We start from the raw sequence: 13,793 nt of genomic DNA, 5'->3' as shown, positions 1-13,793 counted from the left end.
GCGCGGGCCCTCGCCCCCGGGTCGCCCTCAGGCGCGGAGCCGGAGCCCGGGCCCCGGGCCCCGGGTGTGTGCGCCCCTGCGGGGCGAGGAGAGGGGCCGCGGCTTTGCTCGCCGCCCGGCGGGAACGGCGGCCAGAGTTAGGCCCCTCTGCCCCGGTGATGGCGGGCAGCGGCCGTCGAGGGGCACGGCTCATCCCTCGGCCGGCGGGAGAAGTCGCCGCCGGCGGCCGAGGTGACCTTTGGCGGGGACAGACCCTGCGGCCCCAGTTGGCCGTCGGCAGGCGGGCGATGCGTTGGCCGGGCTTCCCGCTGTCCGCGGAAGAAACGCGGACGCGGTGAGCTCCGTTGGAGCGCGCGCACAATCTCTCCGTTGCCTGCTGGTCAGTCTCAGTTTGTGTGATTGATCTTTAATTGCACGGCAAATAATAATGTCCAGAAGCACATATGTGGCTTAAGACATCAATTTAAAGTGCCTTAGGTTATCGCCGGGTAAGCAAATCCATGCAAACAGTGTAACGCTGTGCTGAGATTCCCGATAACGCCCGGAGAGCAATGCGCTGTGCCAGTGAGGTGCTACGCCCAGGTTCCAGAGCCGCTGTTGCACAGAACATCTAGTTTATTTGCATTAGGCAAATCGGTGGCGTGGCTGCGTGACCTCGTATCAGGAGATAACGATTGGAAGTTAAGTTATTGCGAAAATGCGTATCTGTTCCTTTGTAAACATGATGTCGACTGCTTTATCTGCAGCTATCAATAAGAAACAGTAAACCATTTTTCACTGTCTTCTAATGCAAATGTAAAACATCCCCAGCTGTACTCCTCATATGTGCTTCAACTGAGGAAACCTTAGGAGGGGCCTCAGGAGAGTAGCTAATAGTAAAATCTGCTAAAGTATTGCCAGTATTTATGCTTTTACTACTTTGTTTGTCTTGAGGTTGCACTTCAAGGCTTCCACCAATCTAAATCTCTGTTGTGCCAGGCAGAGTATTTGTCTGTGCAGAACGCTTGTTAAACTGCATTACGGACTATGCCCTGGCCGCCTTGGGGAGAATGGAAATGTTGTGGGGAGCATGAGGGCAAAAGTTCACTTGATTATGATTTTCTGATAGTTGTCTAATCTTTTATTGGACTAGGTTGGAATGCATCTTAAAAATGATCCGGAATGAGGAGAGGAAGGCCTGTAGAGTAATGGCACAGAGCCTTGAGGAAAATAAGGATCAATGAGCTTGATTGGGATATGATTGACAAGGTGTTATGAAGGGTTTAACTAGGTTGTCCTTCTTTTTTACACGTGTATGTGATTGAAAGGTCTGATGTCTGTGATTCTTTGTCAGACTTTGCAGTTACTATAGGCGGTCTAAGCGTAGCATATGTATGTGATGATCAGGCTAGTATACAGTGAGGCTTGGTACTAGAATTCCTCAATTATTTGGAGAGCTTTCTCTATGCTTACAATGTTCAAAATACAGCTCGCCAAAGGACAGATACAGTTGTGGGCTAGTGTGAATTCTGCTCTGTTTAATTTCCTCCAAATTGGAAAGCTTTAAAGTTAGTATTTATTGCATACCTTGAAAATACTAAGGATGTATCTTTAGGGAGGAGAGGTAAATGCTATCTCCGTTTCACAGGAGAACAAATTGAGTATCTGTGACCTCTCTGCAGTGAAAGAAGACATCTTTTTTATAGGTAGGAGTAGAACCTCTGACTTCTGATTTTGTAGGCTATTACTTGCATCCTTGTAGGACTATATTTGGAAAAAAAAAAAAGAAAAGCAGCTCTTGAGAAGAACATTTTCCTCTGTCTTGCCATTTTGTTCAGGCCACGTCACAGTGCATTTTGCATCATTTCTGGTAAAAGTTTGCAAATGTGTAAGTACTTGAATTCATAAGTAATTGTAAGCTTTCTCTTCGTAGCTCAGGCCAGTCAAATCCAACCTTTCATCTTCAGAAGGGTGGGCAGGCTTATGTGCTCAGGAAGAAGCCCCATGGCCCTCTTCTACCTAGGGCTCACAAGGTAAGTAATGTTCTTCAGCAAGCTCCAAACACTTTGTATGCAGGTGGCTAAGTCCTGTACATGATGGTGCCGCACATTGTTGAATGTGTCTAGAAATGCAATGAATTACTGGATCATTTCCGGTTTTCTGTGCTAGATGCATAAATAAACATTTGAGAGGATATATTGTCATTCACTGTACTCATTTATGTTTGGGAGCTTTTCACTGAACCTAAGTTCTGTGTCTTCTTCAGATCGATAGAGAGTATCGTGTGCAGAAAGCCTTGTTTTCAGCTGGATTTCCAGTGCCTGAGCCCCTGTTGTATTGCAGTGACGTTTCTATCATTGGAACAGAATTTTATGTAATGCAGCATGTGCAGGTTGGTCCTCCAATGTGAAAGATTTTTTCCTTTTCCCTACTACAAGCTGCTTTTAAATTGTTTAACACTTTTCTGTTAGAGTCTTATTCAGCATTTACTAAGCCTTGTGATACAAACATAAATAATCCTCTGACATTTTTAAAAAATGCTAGCTATCAAAGATTGTCACTGATTTCAGCTTCTCCGGGACTTATTTCCCACTTTGTCAAAATTTTCAGCTCAATATTTGACCTCTTGCTCTTGTTTTGAGCTCTCAGAAGGATGTCTTGAAATGAGGCAATATTACTTCTGTGAAAAGCATACACAAGTCAGAGGGAGAACAATCAGGCTATGAAGTTATATTGAATCTTTGGATATCCTGGGACTTGTTTAGTACTGAAGATAGGAATCTACATACAGTCACCTTTTCTTGAAAACCAAGCAGCTCAAACACTAGTTTCGGAAAGAACATCGCATAGCTCTGTCCATGGCCCATCACTCTGGGAGTGCCGTAGCTGAATAGATACTGTTTCTGTTAGATTTTGGTGATTCTGAGCATAAGTCTGCTGTATCATGTCTTTTTTTTCCTGTGGGAGGAGGATTTGAATTCAGACCTCTTTCATTGCATCCTACTCTATCATCAGATTCACGGGGAAATTAGAAATGTAAGAGTTTGTGGGCCGGTTCCTGGAGATTAAGTTAACCTTCCTACAAAAACCATGAATCAAGAGTAATAAAATGTAAAAGCTGTGAAGAATTTGAAGCAATTTTCTTACATTAAAGATGGAGAATTTTTCTGGTTTTGACTAGAACAAAGTGATTTCTTAATGAGAAACCTTGCTACTGATATATTTAGATTTCTAAGGATGTAAATTTACAGTCTATGCATTCTAATATGGACAGCAGTGCACTGTTTTTAACAAATATGTTGTGTATTTAGAAAACAATCATATGTTTATTGTGTTGAATAAACTATTACACAATACAAAATCTGATTTCTAGATTTGTTATGCAGAATCTTTCAGCAAAAAAGTTCTATTGATGCTTTAGCTGTGTAAATATATTGAAGCCATCATGCGAACCAGTGAAACTGAGCAACTTAGAGAAGAGTCTGTCTTTTCTAATCTGTTACTGGCAGGGTCAAAATTAAAGGAGAAAATGGAAAAACACACTCATCTTCTACACATAAGAAACTGCTTTTAAGGAGAATGCAAGTGAATTTCTTTGGATTGTTTGCCTCTTTATACATAGAACCCACCCATTCCCCTCCCCTCCCTGCCTGCCCCTCCCCAAGGTCTTAACCGATATTTTTTCCCGAAGTTAGCTGTTAGAGACATACAGTAACATTTGGTTTTTTCCTGGTACTTTCAAGCTGGAGGATATCTGGTTTGAGTGCTCTAATTCCAACTTTCATCTACTGAATGTATCTGTTATTTTAATTGCCTTCCAATAGATATCCTTTATACTGATGATCTGAGATTACTGTGAATCCCTTCATCTGTCCTGGGCAAGGAATAAAGTAAATGAGGAAGGAATTTTTGATTGCATAGGGAGTGTTGGTTCACTACATTTGTTTTTCCTCCTGAAATGTATAGCTTTACTTCTCTTCATCTGATGCGTACATCCCACCAACTATCTGATTTACGATGTTTCTAGGGTCGCATCTTCCGAGACCTCTCAATGCCTGAAGTGGGCCCAGCAGAGCGTTCTGCTTTGTATATTGCAATGATAGAAACTTTGGCCCTGTTGCACTCCTTTGATTTACAGTCATTGGATCTCCAAGGATATGGTAGAGGACCAGGATACTGCAGAAGACAGGTACAGCTCTTCAAAAAATTCTCTTGTTTTGTCAGGTCTTTTAAGATTTATTTCATTTGCAAGCTAAATTGTTAATTATAAACTACTTGTAAAAGTAACCATCATATTTTAGCTATTAAACACCTTTGTGTATTTCAATTATTTGTGCACAGTATAAAGTTACTACTACATTCAGATCAACTCTGTAATGCTATACTTGGAGAATGGTATTAATTCACTTTTGGAATAATATTAGATTTAGGCTATGTGACTAGGATTGAAGTAGAAAATAGAGGTGGTCTTCATTGCATCTTTTGATCTCACAGTTCACATCTGCAAATGCAAAGGTACTGGGTTTTACTGAATTTACAGGTAACGTGGCAATAGTCAAAGTCCAGAAGCACGTGCTTCAGAATTTTGGGCTCTTGAAAAACTTATGAATCAGTTGGAAAATCCATTGAAGTGTTCATATTTCTTTAGGTATCAACTTGGAAGAGACAGTATGATGCAGCTGCTCATACAGATATTCCTGCCATGAACAAGCTAGCTGAGTGGTTAGCAAACAACTTGCCGCCTGATGATAATAAAGAAAGCCTGATTCATGGGGACTTTAGAATAGATAACATCATCTTCCACCCAACAGAGGTATTTGAAGCACGTTTGTGTATGTTTAGTAGTTTTTGGTCCTCCATTTGTTTGTACTCCTGCTGTGTAAAGAGACACACATGTGGGCATTTTAGTGCATGATACATCTTTGAAAGGAACGGTAGAAAGCTTAATTCTTCTCTATACGCTGTGTATGGTGTTGAGGTGACTAATACAGTCCTGGTTTTCATTGCAGAAGCTAGTTACTCAATTGATTCATTAGCTCTCGCCCCTACTTCAAAGTCCAGGAACAAAACATTTTATATGCATAAATCCTATTGAATTCAGTGCAACTTAAGGACATACTGAAGGCTCACTTCATTAAACTGTATGAGCATCTGATGCAAAGCCCATTGAAATCTGTGGTATGGCTTCAGTTAACAACAATGGCTTTTGGAATAGGATCTGAATGCATGATATGTGATACTAGTGGAAGCAAAGAAAAATCTGCCAAAGCTGATTATTTGGGGAGCTGATGTAGATCACAGAGACCCCCGAAAGTTCCTCATTCATCTTTAGGGAAACGGATATTTTTTTTTTATTCCGCCCCCCCCCACCCCCACCCCCGTTTGCGGAAGTAACGTGTGTTACCTGTCTATTGACATAATTGCATTTTCATTATTTTTGTCCACGCTATTTGCTATGTTGTGACCAGAAGATATGCCTGGGATTTGTAACCAAGACTCTGCAATGCCTGATTCACAACAGAGCAACAGATCCCAGGGATTCCCGCTATTGTGCATAGATTAGTTGCTAGACACTGTTTGTAGGCTTAAATGTTCTGATTGACTCCCTGAGCAGTCTCAGGGACTCTCCCAGCTGTTCCTGAAGTAGTTGAAAGAATTGACCAAACTGTACATAGGTAATTTTAAATAATCTGTGGAAACTGTTCCTGTATATGCAGGGATGACTGTGTAGGAAAGTCTTTTGCACATAGTTCAAGTAGCCGTGGATCATGAGTAGACTGGAGGGGTTGTTCAGGATGACAGGCCAGCTGGATTATAAGAATTCATCAGAACAACAGTTTGGGGAGTCTCAACCCATCCAGCTGAAGACACCATTCCAAGGATGCTTGTAGCAGAGGCTCATGTGACTGTCTGGGCAGTGATTGACTGTCCTGTTTAGGCAATTCAGTTCTGCATGTAAGTGTTAATCTATGCATAATATTGTGATAAATTAGGGTTTTTAATGCATGGTCTGTGAGTATCTGTGCAAAAGGACTGTGCAACAATATCTGTGCAACAGGGCTGGAAACAGAAAAACCCCAACTGTCAGTACTACTGTTCTTTAGGATATCTTGTTTCAATCATATTTTGACTAGAAGAGTTTAGAAGTTTCTGACAGGAAGAATGCTACTCAAAAAATGTAGAATTTAAAACAGATTTTCTTTGGAAAAATGCCTGGTTTTCTGCTACTATGTGAATGTTAATTTTCTGCACGTCCTTACATAGTGCTAAAAGGAACTGGTTTTGCTGTAGACAGGTACAGTGCGTGTTTTTTAATTTTAAACATATAGTAACTGCATAGAGCTGTTGGATGTTAAGTGGGTTGTGCATTTGTGGATGGGGAGAACTTATCTTCTAGCATTCACTTGAAGTTTTTATTTTTCTTAAAGGCTCGTGTTTTGGCAGTGCTGGACTGGGAACTTTCAACTGCTGGTCATCCTTTAGCAGATTTAGCATATGCCACTCTGTTCTACTTTTGGCCTACATCTAATAAGGACTTTGGTCAAGGAACTGTCTTGCGTTTCAAAGACACCATAGGTATGAAACTGTAATATTTTTGTTGAAATGAATTCTAGGGTTGATTTCTATTTGATATGTTACCTTTATAAACAACAATAAAAAGTTAAATTAATAACCACATCATTTTGCACTTGAACTTTTCCATAGTTTTCGTCATTGTAGGCAACATGCTGATAGGTTTATGGTAATCCTGTTTTAACAAGCTGTGGCTTAGCCACAGTATGTGACTTCTGTAAAAGTTTATTTTGAACCTTTCTTAGAGATAATGGAAGAAAACTGGAATTTAAATGTAAATTTATCATTTATTTAAAAAAAAACAACAAACCACACACCTCCCTCACCCTACCCCCCACCCCTCCCTGTGTGGTGGTGAGATTAATTATTAATTTCCTGACTGGAGTGGAGGCGAGGGGTGGTAGGAAGTGTTATGTGTATCTAGAATTCTGACAACTCCTATTTCCTTTTGGCTCTTCATATCACATTTAGGTCATGAGAAAAGATAAATCATGTTTTTGACTATGTAAATGGAATATCTCATAAAGCTGAAAAGCTGTTCAAATGTTTGAAGAATAAGGTGGAAAAAATCATAGAAAATGTTGAGTATTCTAAAATATTTTGGGTTTTTTTTTTGTAGAAACTCCTTCATTTGAAGAACTGGTTTCCATTTACTGCCGCTGCCAGGGTGTTAGCACTACTTTATCCAACTTTAATTTTTTTCTTGCTTTGTCATATTTTAAAATGGCAGCAATATCCCAGGTAATACACTCACATTTGCTGAAATGTCACATAATTTTATTATGAGTATTTGTAGTTGGTAATACTTGTTCAACATATGAATAATATTTTAAAAATTACTGGAACCATTGTATTTCAGTTTGTTCCTTTAGAAGCAGTATCTTAGATGCTTATGACTGATAACTCTCTAAGGTGGAATTCTTGCTACATAAAATACATTGTGTTAGATATAGCTAACTTCTTAGGAAAGCAGGCTTTATGAAAAAATGTTTATGTTTTTACAAAAAAAAAAGTGGATATGTGGATTCTTCTTACTGATGTTCCAGTATGCAGGCAGTTTTGTCATTACCTTTTTGCACTCTCTGGCTAATTTAAATCCTGTGTTACAGAGAAACAAAGATCTTTCTAAGTTTCTGGAGCTCTCATGAAAGTAGGTAGCAGGATAGATAAATAAGATCCTGTTGGTGCCACCCACAGATGAAAAAGGGTGTGTTGTGAACTCAGCTTATTATGAGTATAGGAGACCAATCTTGAGATGTGATTATGGGAGAAAATAAGTTTCCTTGATTCATTGTTAACAGAAGTAACAGTTTAATTAGATATTCAGCTGTTGTAGGGCATAAGTATATTTTAATGAGTTGCAGCATGAGATCTGCATACCTAATGTGGGATAAGGTACCTGGTATTGATTTGGAGTAAGAGTGTGTATGTGGGTAGTTAATTATAATCACAGGTGTGTACTGTTGTTGGTTGGCTTAAGGGTAATGTGATGGAAAAGGACTTAACTGCAAGGTTCAAGCAAACGACTTGAACTTCACTCGCAGACTTAACTGCAAGGTTCAAGCAAATGATTTATTTGAACTTCACTTACAGACTTAACACGCCACTATTGCAGGTTTTACAGATACAATGGAGGAATGCACTATTGCAATTTTTTAAGGCAAGAGTAGTACATTATTACAACCACAAGCGATTCACAGACAACCACAAGCACACACGTGTTTACAAACTTAAAGCATAAACAATATTCACTTACCCCTCCAGGTAAGGGCTCTCAATCCCAGGGAAGTTACCTCAACCGGCGTCCCGATCAAGGGGGGGAAGGGTTTCCTTCACAAGCCAACTGTATAGTTGGAGAAGTGACTCCCCCATTTCCAACCTGAATCTTAGAGTTTTTATCCCCTGACTTGTGGAATGGTGTGTATGACTATGTCTGAGTGGATTATGATATATGCCTAAATGGATTACATATATCTGAGTGGAGTTTCCCCTTATCTTTCCTTTGTTGGTCTGTGATTGTTTGAATACGCAAGGTTGTCATTTGAAACCAAAGCTGAAACCCTCCAGGTTTTGGGTTTTTTTACCTTGCTTCCTCAGGCAGCTGAATAGTGGTTGGATTGAGACTCAGGGCATACTATTTGTTAAGGGATTTCAAGGCTCAGTTCAGGTTTTGGTTCTTTGAATGGTGCAGCCACTGCCCTGTTTAGTTTAGGGCTTATCAGACAACCCAGGGCTAAGCTGTCTACACAGCTCCCCATGAGTTGTCTCTGCAGAAGGACAGGGTCTCAAGGCAATCCAAGGCTGGGTCACTTTTGTAACCCCCCATGAGTCACCTGTGTGCACTAGACATGGTGAAGCTCGTTTGCTAACTATGAGCTGGATGATCCACACAAAGGGGCAGGCTGAGTTCACTTGCAGTAGTGCAGACATTTCTTTTTTTCTTTTTTTTCCTCTACTACTTTTTGTGATTTGCCTTTAGTTTGGTTTAGCTGGGGTATGGTTTTTTTCTCTTGCGCACGCCTGGTGTTTTTTTTGTTTGTGTGGTGGGGTTTTTGGCCGCAGGGGTGGCTCCTGTTGAGAAGCTGCTAGAAGCTTCCCTGGCTCCAAGTCGGACCCGCCGCTAGCGAAGGCCAAGCCCATCAGTCACAGTGGTAGCGCCTCTGGGAGAACAGATATAAGAAGGGGAACCTGTAGTGAGTGAGGGGACTGGAATGTGAGAGAAACACCTCTGCAGACACGGAGGTCAGTGCAGAAGGAGGGGGAGGAGGTGAAAGGGCCCATGCTGGAGCACTTTGTGAGGGACTGCAGCCCATGGGAGGGACCCCACACTGGAGCAGTTAGTGGAGGACTGTGTCCCATGGGAGGGACCCCACGGTGGAGCAGGGGAAGAGTGAGGAGTCCTCCTCCCCCTGAGGAGGAAGGAGCAGCAGAGACAAGGTGGGATGAGCGGACCCAACCCCCATTCCTCGTCCCCCTGCGCCAGGAGGTGGACAAAACCAAGAGTGGAGTTGAGCCGGGAAGGGGCGGAGGGGGGGAAGGTGTTCTAAGGTTTGGGTTTACTTCTCATTATCCTTGTTTTGATATGATTTGTAACAGAATAAATCAGTTTTGGGTTTTTTTGCCCAAGTCGAGTCTGGTTTTTGCCTGTGACCATAAGTGGTGCATGATCCTTCCCAGTCCTTGTCTGCACCCACAAGCTTTTCCTCCTATTTTCTCCTCATCCCACTGGGAGGAGTGAGCCAGTGGCTGCCTGGTCCTTTGTTGCTGGCTGGGCTGAAACCACGACAACCAAGCATCTCCAGTATATCAGAAATTGAACAAAAACAAAATTAACATATCCCAGTAAAATCTGTCTGGTTGCTAATTTTTTCCTTTTAAGACTATGTGCATTTAAGTGTTACTTTGATAGTTGAAGAAATAATCAATGTATTAGTCAATTTTAAATGCCTAATTATACAATATATGCCTTTCATTTGGTTTTAGGGTGTGTATGCTAGACATCTCATTGGAAATGCTTCTGCAGAGAACAGTCATGAATTTGCTAAGATGGTGAAGCCTTTGGCAGAGAGAGGGTTAGAGCTCTCAAAAAGGTAAGAGTAGTCTAAACTGCTGGTCAAAGGCAAGGCAAAGCTTTTACAACGTCTTCACTTACTTAAATGCTGTATAAAGCAGCTTATATTATTATGAGGGAAAATCTGGTTTAGTAGTTATTGCACTGAACGTTCTTCTCTAGGTCATCTTTCAGCAGCACGCACCACAGCATTTCTGGAGGGCTGTTCCATCAAAGTAGGAAAGGCCAAGAAATTTTGCTGAAGGTCAAGCAGTTCATGAGGCAGCACATATATCCAGCTGAGAAGGTAAAAGCTTTTAGTAAACCTATTTATAAATGAACATTTTATGACTAGATTTTATAAAAATGTAAAACTATGTATAGAAGTCATGTCCTGCTCTTTGGTTTTTTGTTTGTTTTTTTCAAACAGCCGTATTTTCATGCAGTGATGTTTGTGGCATTGAAAAATATTAACAGAAATCATGATAGTTTGCATTCATTTTTTTTCAGAATTAAAATGTTGTATGCATTGTTAATGAAAGCTAAGAGTTACTTTTTAAAGTTTAAGAACTACTCTTTTTAAGAAGAGTTACTTTTTAAAGGTATTTGCCAAAATACTTCAATGCTAACAAAAACCTAGAACTCTTATGTACTAAACAGAAAGATGCTTGGTTAAAAAATGGAATCGGCTGGTTTGAACCATACAAAGTTGAATGTTTCTGTTTCTTGCCTTATTTTTTTTAAGTGTGACTTTTATGACAAAAAATGGATTCCATAATGTGTCAATGCAGCCTCATTCCTGAATATATCTAATACCAGCAAAGGTTTGAAATCAGATAATGAGAAATATCCACAGAAGTCCCTAATTAGTGGAAGGGAAAATGAGATGAAGCATTTTACTTCTTAGCCTAGGGAGATTAGAAATTTTCCGCCTAGAAAGTTGGTTCAACTTTTAGCCTCATGAAAGCACAGATGACTTTTGTTGCAGAACTGGTTTTTTTGGCTTTGTGGTATTTTTTTTTTTTTTGCAGTCAGGCAGAAACACAAAGAACATATTAGTCTAAAAGATTTGTGAATGCATCTGCCTATCGCAAGGAGGGGTTGAGAGCAGAAGCTCTTGATATGCAAAGTTTCTTAAAAGTCTGTCTCTGTCTAGTTTTGGATTGTCCAAGGAAGCCTTGGAATAATTAAAGTACTTGCTTTAAAAAAAAAAAAAAAAAAAGAACCACGAACAAGCCATGCAAGGCAAGTTTTGCAGCTGAGTACTGTTGTGCTTGTAAGTTATTTCTGGTAACAGGGATTGTGAATTAGGACTTGTAAATTCTACTTTGAAATTTGTCTTATTGTGTGATTTTTCAGAACAGGGCACTACTACTCATTCTAAAACTAGTTCTGGACCAGCTTTGAAGTGCTGTGCCTCTCTAAAACATACTTGTGAAAATACTAGGATTACTGATTACAGAGTTTTACTTAGTACTAGGCACTGGTGCTTGGAATGACTGCTTACATAATCTGTTAAGGAATTATTTTGACAGGAAAAGAAAATGTATTCATTGCAGTTTTTTCTCAGTTAAAAAAAGATTAACTGGCTTATATATCTGAATGTTGTGACGGGAAACCTGAATCTTAAGTGTCAGTATGTCAGGCTTTTATTTGTTGTTTTACTTCTGGGTTCATGCCTCTTGTGCGTGCTGTTGGTAACAGTTACCTGTATCATCAGAAAACACTAGCCTTCTACCGTCATTATCACATACTTTAAACCACCCCAAATCATTTCCCTGTATGAAATAAGGTACTGATTGGGGTCATCTCCATGACACATTTAAAGTCTTGCAATATGAACAGATTGCAGTTTGATTTTTCAGTTATATTTTTAATTGTATAATGCAACCAACTGCATAATAAAAACCTGTGCTGAATATTTTTTTTATTGGGTTCTTGGGGTGCAGCACTGGAAAAGACACCTTATTATTATTTGTGTGTGTTACATGTGTTCTTAATTTAAACAGCATCTTTTTAATTGTTTCTCTAAGGAAATAATAAAATACTATGCTGGACATGCAAATACTGAGGAAAAATGGAAGAAACCACCACTGCTTGAGAGACTGAAGGTATAGGATAATAAATATTCTTGAGCACTCTAGCAGTAAAAGAAACAGGCACTGACATACAGCATAAGAATGTTTGGTGTATCCTGTTGGAGAAGTTACTCTGTATGGAAGGAAACAGTGTGAGGAACAGTGAAAGGAAAGGAAGAAGGAAGTGTGCAAAAGGAGGTGAGAGATACGAATGGGGAGAAAAGCAAAAGTGAGTTCTGTGAGGGGTATGTCTGAACTTTAAGTCAAAAACTACCTATTGAAAATAGCTATTGAAACAAGGCATTGGATACATTGGACAGTATGTTAGGCAGGAAGGAAGAAAATGGGCATCAAGCCAGAATTTAATTTTTTTTTTTTTTTTTTTTTTTTAAAGCTTTATTGCTAATGTTTTTCTCTGATTCTTTTAACAGGAAATGGCCAAAGTAGAAGGTCTGTGGAACCTTTTTCTCCCAGATGTCAGTGGTCTCAGCCAGCTTGACTACGCGCTAATAGCTGAGGAGATGGGGAAATGCTTCTTTGCTCCTGAGGTTTTCAACTGTCATGCACCAGGTTAGCAACCCTGTCCCATAACTACAACACTGAGACCATTAAAAAGTTGGGCATCTTAAGCCTTACAAGTTGTGTGTCTCGAGAAGTAAACATGACTACTGATTTCTTACAGACACTGGAAACATGGAGGTCCTGCATATGTATGGGACTGAAGCGCAAAAGAAAGAGTGGCTGGAGCCTCTCCTAGAAGGGAAGATTAGTTCTTGCTTCTGCATGACAGGTAAATTTTTCTCCACAAGAGAGTTAGAGGCAGTTGGCAGAAATTTCACATGGCATATGCAAAAAGTACAAAACTACAAATTGTTATGTGTTAATGAACTAATGAAGAAATTTCCACTGTATCTGTGAATGTGTTTGAATATGAAATGATCTATGAGGTGTGAATACAAAGTGAAGCACCCTTGCTGCCCTTCCCCAATAATTACTGTTTCTCATGTTTACAATAATTAGTATTTGCTTTCCATATATTTTTCAGTTTACTTTTAGTACTAGTAAAATACATTTTATTGTACCAAACAGGTTTACAATAAAACTTATCCTTTTTGTAATGTGCTTTGGGTTCTCTAGGAACATACAATTAGATACAAGTATGATGATTGTGATGAAAGTTGTGTAGTTTTGCAGTATGTTGTAGGCAGAGGTTTTAAGACATAACCTGAAGATAACTTGCAAAACACATGATGCACTTGCTTTATGTCTGTAGCTCAGCATTATATTAATTTTTGCTCTTGCAAAATGCTTGTGGCATTCAGCATCTCTGGAAGGCCTGGCTCTTGAAATAGGCAGGTAGCTTTTGAACATGTGATGTTAAAATCTTGATCTTCCTGTGTCAGCAGGAGTTGAGGGAACTCAGCCTTGCAGAGCTGGACCTTTATTTTGCAAATTCTGTTCTACTGTGTTCCTCAAGTGGAAAATGGTGCTTTTGTTTTAGAGAAGGTGGCCTATAAAAGAAGTTAAGGGTGAAAGGAGAGAGGAGGAATCTTCCTGTTCCAAACAATCATTGAGGACATTTTGCTGGCAACTTCGTGTAACCTATTTCATAA

General features: G+C 39.9%; 1 protein-coding gene across 1 annotated transcript in view; it reads left to right on the top strand.

The window, feature by feature from the left end:
* The window catches only part of ACAD11 (acyl-CoA dehydrogenase family, member 11), a 34,219-nt gene that overhangs the window by 229 nt on the left and 20,197 nt on the right, over nucleotides 1–13,793 (top strand). Inside the window, exons 2-12 of the mRNA XM_010562028.1 lie at nucleotides 1,913–2,012; nucleotides 2,246–2,371; nucleotides 4,007–4,168; nucleotides 4,628–4,792; nucleotides 6,408–6,555; nucleotides 7,172–7,293; nucleotides 10,036–10,142; nucleotides 10,286–10,409; nucleotides 12,136–12,213; nucleotides 12,612–12,750; nucleotides 12,863–12,970. Coding sequence (XP_010560330.1) covers nucleotides 1,913–2,012; nucleotides 2,246–2,371; nucleotides 4,007–4,168; nucleotides 4,628–4,792; nucleotides 6,408–6,555; nucleotides 7,172–7,293; nucleotides 10,036–10,142; nucleotides 10,286–10,409; nucleotides 12,136–12,213; nucleotides 12,612–12,750; nucleotides 12,863–12,970 — 1,379 coding nt within the window. The remainder of the gene's footprint in view (nucleotides 1–1,912; nucleotides 2,013–2,245; nucleotides 2,372–4,006; nucleotides 4,169–4,627; nucleotides 4,793–6,407; nucleotides 6,556–7,171; nucleotides 7,294–10,035; nucleotides 10,143–10,285; nucleotides 10,410–12,135; nucleotides 12,214–12,611; nucleotides 12,751–12,862; nucleotides 12,971–13,793) is intronic.

The sequence above is a fragment of the Haliaeetus leucocephalus genome, unplaced genomic scaffold, assembly GCF_000737465.1.
Source record: "Haliaeetus leucocephalus isolate CR32 unplaced genomic scaffold, Haliaeetus_leucocephalus-4.0 Scaffold153, whole genome shotgun sequence".
NCBI classification, from domain to species: domain Eukaryota; kingdom Metazoa; phylum Chordata; class Aves; order Accipitriformes; family Accipitridae; genus Haliaeetus; species Haliaeetus leucocephalus.
The sequence above is the reverse complement of the archived record's forward strand: the minus strand, read 5'-3'. Positions and strand labels throughout refer to the sequence as shown.